Genomic DNA, 12,019 nt, shown 5'->3' on the forward strand with positions numbered 1-12,019 from the left:
ATCACCTTTCCAGCACTTTGGTGGTGAAATAGAGGAGACAGTGTTACCACCTGAACCAAGACTGACACCATCTGAATGGTGTCAACAATTGTGGATCATTTCTTAGCTTACTTGTCCTTTGCCTATTTTCTTGAATCTTACTGCTGTTCCAAATAATAATTGGATTTCATTAATCTTTTATGAGTTTATCTAGGATTTCTGGGGTTCAGTTTCCTCAAGAAATTACTAAACATAAACCTGAAAAAACAGGTTTCTAAAGTGACAATAAAGATGGACTTTAATGATCCTTTTGCGTACAGATCAGAACGCGTTGCTTCCTGCAAATTTTTCCGCTGTGTTTTGACAACCAATTATATGCTCGCTTTTAAGAATGTTTCTAATTTTTGAGCTCTCGAACTTGTCACAACTTTAATTGGGTGTTTGTATAGCTTATAGGTTGGTGTTACAGTACAGTTTAAATGCAGACAAGTACATCTCCAGCAATGCCTCTCATCCCACCTCCGCACAGATCATCTCTGAGGATCTACCCCCGGCATCATTGCATGCAAGCACAGGAGATACAACACCTCCCCTTTGATCTCCTCCCTTGCCACTGTCATGTAGTATAAGGGTCTGAAAGGGTTAATGTTTGAGACAGTGAGAGTAACCCCTCCCACTGTAGTGATGATGTGCTAATAGTCACGTGGGCAGTAGTCTTGGAAGAAGCTAGAAGCACCATGAGAAGTGCTAGCTAGAGATCCTTATGAAGAGTTTAAATAGAATGTAAATATAAATAAAGAGTTGATGTTCAGCCATCCAAAGAATCTGATGCCTTTGCTACCAACAACATACAACAAAGTGATAGCGATATACAACATGGTGAACAGCGGTGGGTGTCGTACAACATAGTAAATGGTGGCTGCCATACATTGCAACGGTGAACACACTCCGGAAGATTTGAGAAGCCTAACCTGGTACAGTAGCGCCAAAAGACTGCAGATCTCGGGGAGAGGCTGTGAAGAGCTCCAGAGCTGCTCCATAGACGATGAAAAGATACGGAGAGTTGGGGAATCAGCTGCGCTGGCATTCAGGTTGCACCACAGTAGTGTGGCAGTCGTTGAGAGCAAATCAAGTCCAGCGATTGGGCTGTGAGTCACGGTACCAAGCAACGGTCAGGGATCAGGGAAGAAATCTCTTAGAAAAGGTGCATATTATTTAACGGCACACTGGGCAGGCTAAATGGGAAGACAGGAAAAAAACAGTCGATCCCTTGTGAGGGCGAGTCCAGAGTCGACGGCCATTACTTGAGTGCACAGCGCAGGGAAAGCGCGGGAAAACCCAAAAAGAGCAGGAAACCTCAAGAAAGGGCGGGAACACCTCAATTAAGGCAAATAAAAGATTTAATATAAGGGAGTTTCTTATATTGGAGTTTAACACAGGATGGATTCAAAATATACAATACCTGAAAGCTTCCAGAGTTCGGAAGGGTCCAATCAGATACAGAATTTGTCAACTTGGAGAAAAGGATTTTTAAGATTTCGAATAGCTCCACAGTTACATATCAAATCTGAAGCGAAGCAAGTAAGTACTTTACTATACGCTATAGGTGAAATAGCTGATGATGTGATCATGAGACAAGGCATCAATGAAGCTTCAGATAAATCTGATGAGGTGTTACAGGTTTTTGATAAATATTTTCAGTTAAGGAATGTGATCCTAGAAAGGGCGAAGTTTAATAAAAAGGATCCAGAAGATAGGTGAATCCATGGATGCTTTGATTAATGATTTGTACAGGTTAGCTGAGGGCTGTGAGTACAGAGAACTGAAGTCTGAATTGATCAGGGACCATATAGTAGATGGAATAGCTGACGAGTCCTTTCAAGCCTCTTGCAGTCCAAAGATGACCTCACACTTGAGAAAGCGATTCAGATGGTGCGACAGGAAGCCGTCTGAAGACAAAACAGAGCCATTCTGCGGTTTGAAGAGCTGCCTTGGATCAGAAAAAAAATCTGATGACGGTCCAGTTCCTGAAGCCCAGGATGGAAAAGCCCAGGATAAGAAGGTACACACAGGTGAGAGGCTGCAAGACACTGGGAAATTGTGCCAGCGTTGTAGAGCCAGAAAGACCCACGGACGTGATCAGGGTCCTGCTAATAAAGCAGAATGTTTAATTGCAAAAAGACAGGCCACTTCAGAAAGATATGCCAGAGCAAGACCTCTTTTCTCACACATACAGTGGTAAACCAGGAGACTTCCTAGGGGAAAATAAGGAAGTCGATTAAGGATTTTGGACGGCAGAGATCTATGCCAATGGACATATTACGAATTGCATATTGGACACAGGTGCAAGTGTCACAGTTCTGTCAGACCAAGAGCCATGGTTGACGAGACATTGTGGACACACAGTTGCATGGTCCAGGAGGGATCCAACTAAAGGTGAAGGGTAAGTTTCAAGCAACTCTTCAATATAATGGAAGACAGATTATGGAAACTCTATACATTTTGAAAAACCAATAATTTTCCCTGTTAAGCAGAAAAGCATGCTTAGACCTACATCTACTCAAAAAGGTGGATAAGGTCAAACAGCCAGAGTCAAACAGTCACTTTCAAGCAGACTATCCAAAACTGTTTTCGGGTCTAGGAAAGCTGAAGACAGAGTATAGAATTACGCTAAAGAAGATGCCAGACCAGTATGTATCGTTACACCCAGAAAGATATCACACCCGTTGATGAACCAAGCGCAAAATCAGCTGAAGAGATGACCAGAATGGGAGTCATTTCTTCTGCAACAAAACCAACAGAGTGGTGTTCAACTATGGTTCCAATTCTGAAACCAAATGGCAATCTCCGTATCTGTGTGGGTTTAACACAGCTTAACAAAGCAGTGAAAAGGGAAATTCATCCTATGTCGTTAGTAGACGACAGCCTGGAAAAGCTCTCCAAAAGCGTAATGTTTAGTAAATTTGACGCGAACAGTTGCTTTTGGCAGGTTCCGTTGGACGACCAGTCAAGATTACTCACAACATTTATCACTTCATTCAGACAATTTTGCTTTAATCGCCTACCATTTGGGATAACATCCGCACCTGAAATCTTCCAAAGGACCATGTACATGCCTAAAAGGGGTGATTTGTCACAGGGATGACATGCTGGTCCATGGGGAATCTGTCGAAGAACATGACCAGAGAGTCAAAGCAGTTCTACATCGTTTTCAAGAAGAAGGGATGACATTTCATGATAAGTGTGAACTCTCGAAAACGTCTATTCATTTCTTGGCCATTTTGAGAGTTGTAAATGCATAATGACAGACCCACAAAAGACGAGAGCCATTAGTGAATTCTTAATCCCAACTTCAGTCCAACATCTCCAAAGATTCCTAGGAATGGTGAATCAATTGGCAAAATTTTTAGCCAATTTGGCACAGGTAACAGAATCATTAAGACAACTCTTGTAGAAAGATCAAGTCTGGTGTTGGAACATACATCAAGAGCAGGCATTGCAAAGAATTAAGGAGATGCTAGTTTCACCAGGGATATTAGCACATTACACCCTTCATTACCAATTATAATTGCAGCAAACGCCTCATCTACAGGGTTGGGGGCAGTCCACTTTCAAGAACAGCCAAATGGATGTCGAAGATCGATCTATTATGCATTCAGAGCTTTGTCTGAGACAGAGACAAGGTATGCTGTCATTGAAAAAGAAGCACTCGCAGTCACGTGGGCTTGCAAGAAACTTTCAGATTACATTATTGGCCTGAAAGTGGTTATTGAGATAGACCACAAACTCTTGGTTTCCTTACTGGAGGAGAAGAAAGTTGGAAGGATGCCTCCGAGAATTCAGAGATTCTGATTAAGGTTGATGAGATATAATACGAGATGGTATATGTACAAGGGAAGATGCAAACTTCCACATATGCATTGTCAAGAGCAACTGTTGACCATCCTACACAGGATGTTAACTTTGTTGGAGATAGAATCGTATTCAAAGTACACAGTGTTGCAATGGCCGGCAAGTACACAGAACCTTCAAGAAATGCTTCACGCTCAAAAGCGAGATGAGGAATGTATTCAAAGACGCATTTTTGTGGACGCAAATGCTTGGTCACAGTAACGTCCTAGTGGAAAAGTAATGAAAATTTTCTTTGATTTCAGGAAACACTTCACAATAATAGACGATTTGCTGGTGTATAACGACAGACTGGTCATTCTGATTTCTCTTCGATCAGATATCTTGGCAAGAATTCATCAAGGCCACATGGGAATCACAAAATGCAAAGCACGAGCTCAATCATCTGTTTGGTGGACAGGAATATCTAAAGAGATCGAAAATATATGATCTTGAATTGCCAGAGATTACACAGACCAGACCAGAGGGAACCTCTGATAACTATACAATTTTCAACCAAACCATGGGAACATCTAGGAATGGATTTATTTATGTACAATGGAAAATCTTACATTATAGTGATCGATTATTTTTCATGATGGATTGAAGCGAAAAGATTGTACTCCACAACAGCAGAATTTGTTATCACAGCTTCACAGATGAGGTTGTGTCAGAGAGCGAACCATAGTGAATACTTCACACAACTTGTTAGAAAGTGGGGATTTCAACATTTCCCTCATTATCCTCACTTGAACGGTGAAGCAAAGAGAGGAGTATTAAATTGCTGTTGAAGAATTATTGCTCTACTCCATTGTTATGTAGACTCTCACCTTCAGAGCTGTCGATGGGCAGAAAGCTAAAGACTCAACTTCCTATTCTACCCAGAAAACTGGGTAGATGTACAAGACTATATAAAAGTTCAAGACAAAGTGAAGTCTTACAGGAATCAACAAACTCGTAATTATAATAAGAGATTTCGTACCAGAAATCTACCAAGGTTAAAGGATGGTGAGAAGGTATGGATATGAGATCTAGGACATGAAGATAGAGTTATCCAGAGAAATGAAGTTCATCTGAGATCTTATGTAGTACACATTTCCGAGGATACTATACGCTGAAATAGGAGAAACCTTATCTCTATTCCTCAAACACAATCAGTCATATATCTGGAGGAACCAGATGATGATCGGGAAACGCAGAGGCAACAAGATACTACAAACATCGGTAAAGGCTATCCAAGTGGTCAAGCAAGACTTGCAAGAAAGACACCTGATCTTCCGAGTCCAAGAACACGATCAGGGAGAGTCGTGAAGTCTCCTGAACGTTTGAATCTATGATGTCAGAGACTTGGGGGGAGATGGGTAGTATGTAAAGTCAAAATTAATGTATATGTATAAAAATATACAAGGACAAAGACTTAGGCCGGAATTTTACAGAGCTCCCAGCGTCGGGCTCTGTGGTGGGGGTGCCGGATGATTGGCCCACAGCGGCGAGGCTATGTAGAGGCCCTCCCCCCACCGCCACTGCTGAGTGATGGGACCTGGCTTTGAATATTTTAATTAATGACATGAATACATTTAAATAAACTTGCGTCCAATCTTACCGTCGGGGCGCAATCTTCTGAGCGGTGGCCGGTGCTCACACGCCTTCACTCTCCCGTGGTGGGGAAAGGGGGACCTTAAGATTTTTAATGCTGTGGGGGTTGGGGACCGGGGTCAAATTTTCATTGCTAGTATAATGGATGGTGGGAAAGGGTGACCTGTGCACTTTGTTCAGTTTGGAGAAGGGCGGGGCGAAGGTCATGTTTGAACGATGTGTTTTGGGGTGGTGGAGGGGAGGTGGAGGGGAGAGGGTATATACTTAATTTTGTTATTGGAGGGTGGGAAAGGGGTGATAGATTTTTGATTGCAACAGGTGGGCAGGGTTTAACTTTAGTGATGATGTGGTAATAGTCACATGGGCAGTAGGCTTGGAATGAGCTAGAAGCACCATGAGAAGTGCTAGCTAGAGAACCTAATGGAGAGTGTAAATAGAATGTAAACATAAATAAAGAGTTGATGTTCAGCCATCCAAAGACTCTGAAACCTTTGTGAAGGACACTATAACTATGCTACCAACAGCATACAAAATAGTGACAGCGATATACAACATGTCTAAAGCCCCAAATACACTTTCTTGGTGAGACAGTGATTTACCTGTGCTTCTTCCTACTCAGCATACTGTATTCATTGTTCAGTTTCCTCTACACTGGGGAGCTGAAACGCAGATTGGGTCATTGCTTTGTTCTGTTGCCCATAAACTGCTGTACTGTCTGCAAATGTGACCTTGAGTCTTCAGTTGCTTTCCACTTTAATTCTCCATCCCACTCTTACCTCTCTGTCCTTGACCTACTATACTGTTTCAGTGAAGCTCTAAGCAAGCTCAAGAACAATACCTCATCTTTTTTCTTGGCAAGTTACAGCCTTCTGTCCTTAATATTGACTTCAGGTCTTAACCACTGCTCCCTCTTGGGCAGTAGGTGTTAGTGATATAGGATGGCTGCACTAGAGACACTGAGAGTGGTGGTAGTGTGGCCTGGTGCTTGGGTTGGGGATCAACTATTGGTACACAGCGGCTGAAGTGGTCTGCTTCCCTGGGGTCTATCTGCCTTCCTTCCACCACTCGATGAGAATGTTCTTCAATAGGGGTGGTGTAGTGGTAATGTCACTGGACTAGTAATCCAGAAGCCCAGGCTTATGCTCTGGACATATGGGTTCAAATCCCACCACAGCAGATGATGAAATTTGAATTCAATTAATAAATCTGGAATTTAAAAAATCTAGTCGAATGGTGGCCATGAAAGCATTGTCAATTGTTGTAAAAACCTATCTGGTTCACTAATGTCCTTTAGGACAGGATACCTGCAGTCCTTACCTGGTCTGGCCTACATGTGACTCCAGACGCACAGCAATGTAATTGACTCTTAAATGCCCTCTGAAACGGCCTAGCAAGCCACTTAGTTTCTCAAAGGGCAATTAGGGATGGACAATAAATGCTGGCCTAGACAGCGATGCGCACATCCCATGAACGGATAAAGGAAAAAAAATTACCAGGTTTCACAAGCTTTCCTCCCGCCCAACACAACTTGCTGTAACAATTCACAGAACCTCTGGACCCATCTTTTGTTTCTATGATTTCTCTCATTATTGCCTCCTTTTGCCCTGCACCATCATCTCCTGCCCTCTACCCAAACACAGATCTTGAGATGAGCTTCCAACCTCATTTGTGCCATCATTAAGGCCGCCTATTTCCACCTCCACAACACTGCTGAAATGCTCAGTAACACTTTCATTCATGCCTTTGTTACCTCTAGACTTGACTATTCCAACGCACTCCTGGCTGGTCTCCCAAATTTTACTTTTCCTAAATCTGAGTTCATCCAAAACTCTGCTGGCCGTATTTTAACTCACACCAGGTGCCGTTCCCCTAACACCCCTGTGCTCGCTGACCTACATTGGCTCCCTGTCAAGTAATAGTTTGATTTGCTTAATGGATGTTCTTTGGGCTGGAGGAAGGTTTGTAGTAGAGTTCCCCAGGGGTCAGTGTTGGGACCCTTGGTCTTTCTGATATATATTAATGAGCTAAACCTTGTACAGGGCACAATTTCAAAACTTGCGAATAATACCAAACTTGGAACAATTGTGAACTGTGAGGACAGCGCAGAACTTCAAAAGGACATAGACAAGCTGGTGTAATGGGTGGACAAGTGGAAGATGAAGTTCAATGCGGAGAACTGTGAAGTGATTCATTTTGATAGGAAGAACATGGAGAGACAATACAACATAAAGGGTAAAACTCTAAAGGGGGTGCAAAAACGAAGGGACCTGGGGGTATATGTGCACAAGTCATTGAAGAAGGCAGGACAGGTTGAGAGAGCGGTTAATAAAGCATACAGTATTCTGAGCTTTATTAATAGGGGCAAAGAGTATAAGAGCAATGTTTAACTTGTATAAGACACTAGTTCGATCTTAGCTGGAGTATTGCACCAGTTCTGGGCGCCGCAATTTAAGAAAGATGTGAAGGCATTGGAGAGTACAAAAACAATTCACGAGAATGGTTCCATGGTTGAGGAACATCATTTCCGAAGATAGATTGGTGAAGGCTGTTTTCCTTCAAGAAAAGACTGAGAAGAGATTTGGTAGAGATATTCAAAATTATCAAGGGTCTAGACAGAGTAGATAGGGAAAATCTGTTCCCACTAGTGAAAGGATCAAAAACGAGAGGGCACATATTTAATTTGATTTGCAAAAGAAACAAAAGCGACATCAGGAAAAACCTTTTCATGCAGCCATTTGCTAGGATCTGGTATGTACTGCTTGAAGTGTGGTGGAGGCAGATTCAATCAAGGCATTCAAAAGGGAATCAGACTGTTATCTGAAAAGGAAGAATGTGCATGGTTAACGGGTAGAAGGCGTGGGGAATAGCATTTGGTGAATTGTTCATTCGGAGAGCCGGTGAAGTCACGATGGACCGAATAGACTCCGACTGCACTGTTAAAAATACTGCGATTCTGTGATATGAACTATCCAAGATTTAAATTTCCCGCTCACCTACAGGGCGCATGTGCGGTTCCAGTAAATGTACGTCACAGCGGGGGTCGGGTGGAACCGGATCTCGCGGGATTTCCGCTATCACGTGCCTCCCCTCCTCTCGCGAGTTGTTTACCAAGGCCAAAGCAGCCATGTTTATTTTGGTCGGATTTCCAAGATGCGCTTCGAATAGATAGGAAGGCTGAATACGTTATGCAGACGAGTGGGGGATACTATTCAGGAATATCACCATTGTACAGAACAGTACAGCCGAGTCCGCTTTGGTTTGCTTTGTGCTGCGTCCCCTTCCCTGCAGTGGAGCACCATCCAGTCACAGCGGCAAAGACTATAACACCCGGCAGACATCGCGGCTAGCAGCGCATGCGCAATGTTCGAGGAACGCAGTGCTCATGCGCAATCACAATGGGCCATCAATAAGAAGCAATAGGTGAGATTTTCCAGACCAAATCACATGTAATTATATGAAATATCCGCTTTATAACTGTTCTTAAAATGATCAGATTAAACTTTTGACGGTGTTTCTGTGACGGGAGAGGGTAGGGGGTTGGAAAGAAAAAGACCCTAAAGTGCTCAGTGCAAACAGACTTGCATTTACCCCCTCACATCCTCAGGATGTTCTAAAGAGCTTTACTGAAGCAGTTTGGAAGCGTAATTACTGTTATAATGTAGGCAACGTGACAGCACTTTTAGTACAGCAAGTAGTAATGCGATAATGAGCAGATAATTACTTTCGTGACGTAGTTGAGGGATAAATATTGGCTATTTCATTGGGCAGGACTCCTCTGCTCTTTGAATGATGCCAAGGGATTTTTTTTCTGCCCACTGGAGATGTCACATGGGGCCTTATTTCAAGTTGTGAGTTCAATTCCCACACCAGGACTTGAGCACAAAAATCTAGGCTGATACTCTGGTGTAGAACTGTTGCACTGTTGGAGATGCTGTCTTTCAGATGAGGCATTAAACCAACATCCGTCTGCCTTTTCAGGTGGACATAAAAGATCCCATAGCAATATTTTGAAGAAGAGCAGGGGAGTTATCCCAGCTGTCTTGGCCAATAGTTATCCCTCAGTCAACATCACAAAATCAGATACAAAAGCAAAATACTGTGGATGCTGGAACAAAAACAGAAAATGCAGGTCGGGCAGAGAGAAAAACAGGGTTAATGCTTCAGGTCTGATGAAAAGTCACAAAAACATCTGGTTATCACATTGCGTTTTGTGGGAACTTGCTGTGTGCACTTGGTTGCCACGTTTCCTAATTCTAACTGACTACACTTCAAAAGTGCTTCATTTGCAGTGAAGTGCTTTAGGTTGTCCTGAGGTCATGAAAGATGCTACATAAATGCAAGTCTTTCTTTTCAACATGGGCCGAATGACCTCTTTCTGTGTTGTAAGTTTCGACGATTCTATAAAATCTTATCTGAAAAATAGCACCTCTGGCAGTGCAGCACTCCCTTACTGTTGTAAAGGAGTGAAGGCCTGGATTTTAATACTGACATCCCACTCTTGAATCGGGACTAATACTCAAATGTAGTACTGAGTTGCTATATTGTCATAGTAGTGCATTTTGTAGTTGATGCAGTGATGACTCCTGATTTGAATTAAATCATTGTGATGACAAATGATTGTCAATGTTTTTATAGTCTGGAAAAAGCTGGTTTAAAAACTTTAAAGGGTGAAGCAGAGCAGCTCCCCCCCCCCCCCCCCCCCAAAGCTGCTGTTGTGACCAAATGAATATAGCACTCAGGGCGAGGAGTGTTTAGAGGAAAGTATTCTTCATGTTTGTCACATAATTGCATGTTTTCAGTAATCTGCACATGTAACATGATGGTTCTTGTTCTGATGAAGAGTATCTATAGAAATTAACTTTCCGGGATTAGATGTGGTTCAATGATGGCACTTTCACCTATGAGTCAAAAGATTATCCCACGTTAGAAACTTGAGTACATAATCTAGGCTAGCAGTCGGCAACCTCATTAACAAGAAGAGTCATTTTTAAAAATTTATTCAAAAACGCAATATCTTAAGAGCTACAATGCTGTTACTCAAAAGGTAATAATAATGAGAAAACAAGACAGACACATTTCAACAACATTTCAAAGGTTTAAAAAAAATGTTGATTGAATGATACTTTCTCACAAGTACAAGCTTTTAATTACCATCAAAATGGATTTGATCAACCAAGGTCGGGGGCTGCACGAGTCCTTAATGAGCTGCATGCGGCTCTGGAGCCACAGGTTGCAGATCCCCGATCTAGGCTGATATTGCCAGCGCAGTACTGAGGGAGTTTTACACTGTCGTAGGTGCCATCTTTCAGATGAGAAGGCATTGTTTGTCCTCTCAGGTGGACTATTTTGAAGAGGTGCAGGACAGTTCTCTCTGGCGTCCTGGATCATATTTATTCCCTCAACCAATATCGCTAAAACAAATGTCCTGGTTAGTTTTTCATTGCTGTTTGTGGGAGCTTGATGTGTGTAAACTGGCTCCTTGTTTCCTACATTAAAACAATGTCTACACATCCACAGTACTTCATTGGTTGTAAAGTGCTTTGGGAAATCCTGAGGCCATGAACAATGCTCTATGAGATTATATCAGTATTCTGCCATCTTGCTAAATTACCTCCTGGGATTAAAGAAAATCTTAATATTTATTTCTCTCAGGGGGTTTGATGAATTGAGAAAATCCCATGGCGGGGCCTTGTTCTATACTTTCCTGTGTACTGAGAGTTCTGTTACCTGTGTTTGTTCTTTTAAGATGCTGGTTAGAGAAATTCTCGGATTTTGTGACCTGACCAAGTGAAACAGGAATGCTGTCTGCAGTAATGAGCAGGTTACATAAAAGGGAACCAGTGGATGTAGTATATCTGGATTTTCAAAAGGCATTCGATAAGGTACCACACAAAAGGTTGTTTCAGAAGATAAGCGCTCAAGGAGTTTGGGGTCATATATTTCCATGGATTGAGCATTGGTAAAAGGACAGAAAACAGAGAATACGAATGAAGGGGTAATTTTCAGGTTGGCAGGCCGTTACTAGTGGGTATCACAAAGATCAGTGCTGGGGCTTTACAATCTATATTCATGACATAGATGAAGGGGCTGAGTGTAGTATATCCAAGTTTGCTGTTGACAGAAAGCTAGGTGGGAAGTAAACTGAGGAGGATACAAAGTGTCTGCAAAGGCATATAGATAGGTTAAGTGAGTGGATAAGAAAGTGGCAAATGGAGTATATTGTGGGGAAATGTGAGGTTATTCACTTTGACAGGTAAAATAGGAAAAGCAGAATATTTTTTAAATGGTAAATGTTGGTGTTCAAAGGGATTTGGACATGCTGTTATATGAAACATGCAGGTACTCTGAGCAATAAGGAAGTCAAATGGTATGTTTTTTGTTGCAAGGGAGTTGGAGTAGAAGAGTAAGAAAGTCTTGTTGCAATTGTGCAGGACTTTGGTGAGACCACACCTGGAATTTTGGTCTCCGTACCTAAGAAAGGGTATACTTGCCTTGGAGGAGGTGCAACGGAGGTTCAGTACATTGGGGATGAGAGGGTTGCCCTATGAGGAGAGAT

The 12,019-nt window shown here is 42.3% G+C and overlaps 2 protein-coding genes across 12 annotated transcripts in view; one reads left to right on the forward strand and one right to left on the reverse strand.

Moving 5' to 3' along the window:
• nktr (natural killer cell triggering receptor) overlaps positions 1-8,788 on the reverse strand; it is a 358,088-nt gene extending 349,300 nt beyond the window's left edge. For all 4 annotated transcript variants that reach the window (XM_068015501.1, XM_068015482.1, XM_068015472.1 and 1 more), the window contains exon 1: positions 8,457-8,788. In XM_068015501.1, the coding sequence (XP_067871602.1) occupies positions 8,457-8,589 (133 nt within the window). In that variant the 5' untranslated portion in view covers positions 8,590-8,788. The remainder of the gene's footprint in view (positions 1-8,456) is intronic.
• Positions 8,546-12,019, forward strand: part of sec22c (SEC22 homolog C, vesicle trafficking protein) — a 47,082-nt gene continuing 43,608 nt past the window's right edge. For 3 of the 8 annotated variants that reach the window (XM_068015580.1, XM_068015559.1, XM_068015589.1), the window contains exon 1: positions 8,817-8,883. Coding sequence is in view for 1 of the 8 variants with exons in the window: in XM_068015617.1 (XP_067871718.1) it covers positions 8,846-8,883 (38 nt within the window). In the remaining 7 variants the exon portion in view is untranslated. Of the gene's footprint in view, positions 8,884-11,324; positions 11,346-12,019 lie in introns of those variants that run through there. The other 5 variants (XM_068015550.1, XM_068015607.1, XM_068015617.1 and 2 more) reach the window with 4 other exon arrangements.

This window comes from Heterodontus francisci, chromosome 2 (assembly GCF_036365525.1).
Source record: "Heterodontus francisci isolate sHetFra1 chromosome 2, sHetFra1.hap1, whole genome shotgun sequence".
In the NCBI taxonomy this organism is placed as follows: Eukaryota; Metazoa; Chordata; class Chondrichthyes; order Heterodontiformes; family Heterodontidae; genus Heterodontus; species Heterodontus francisci.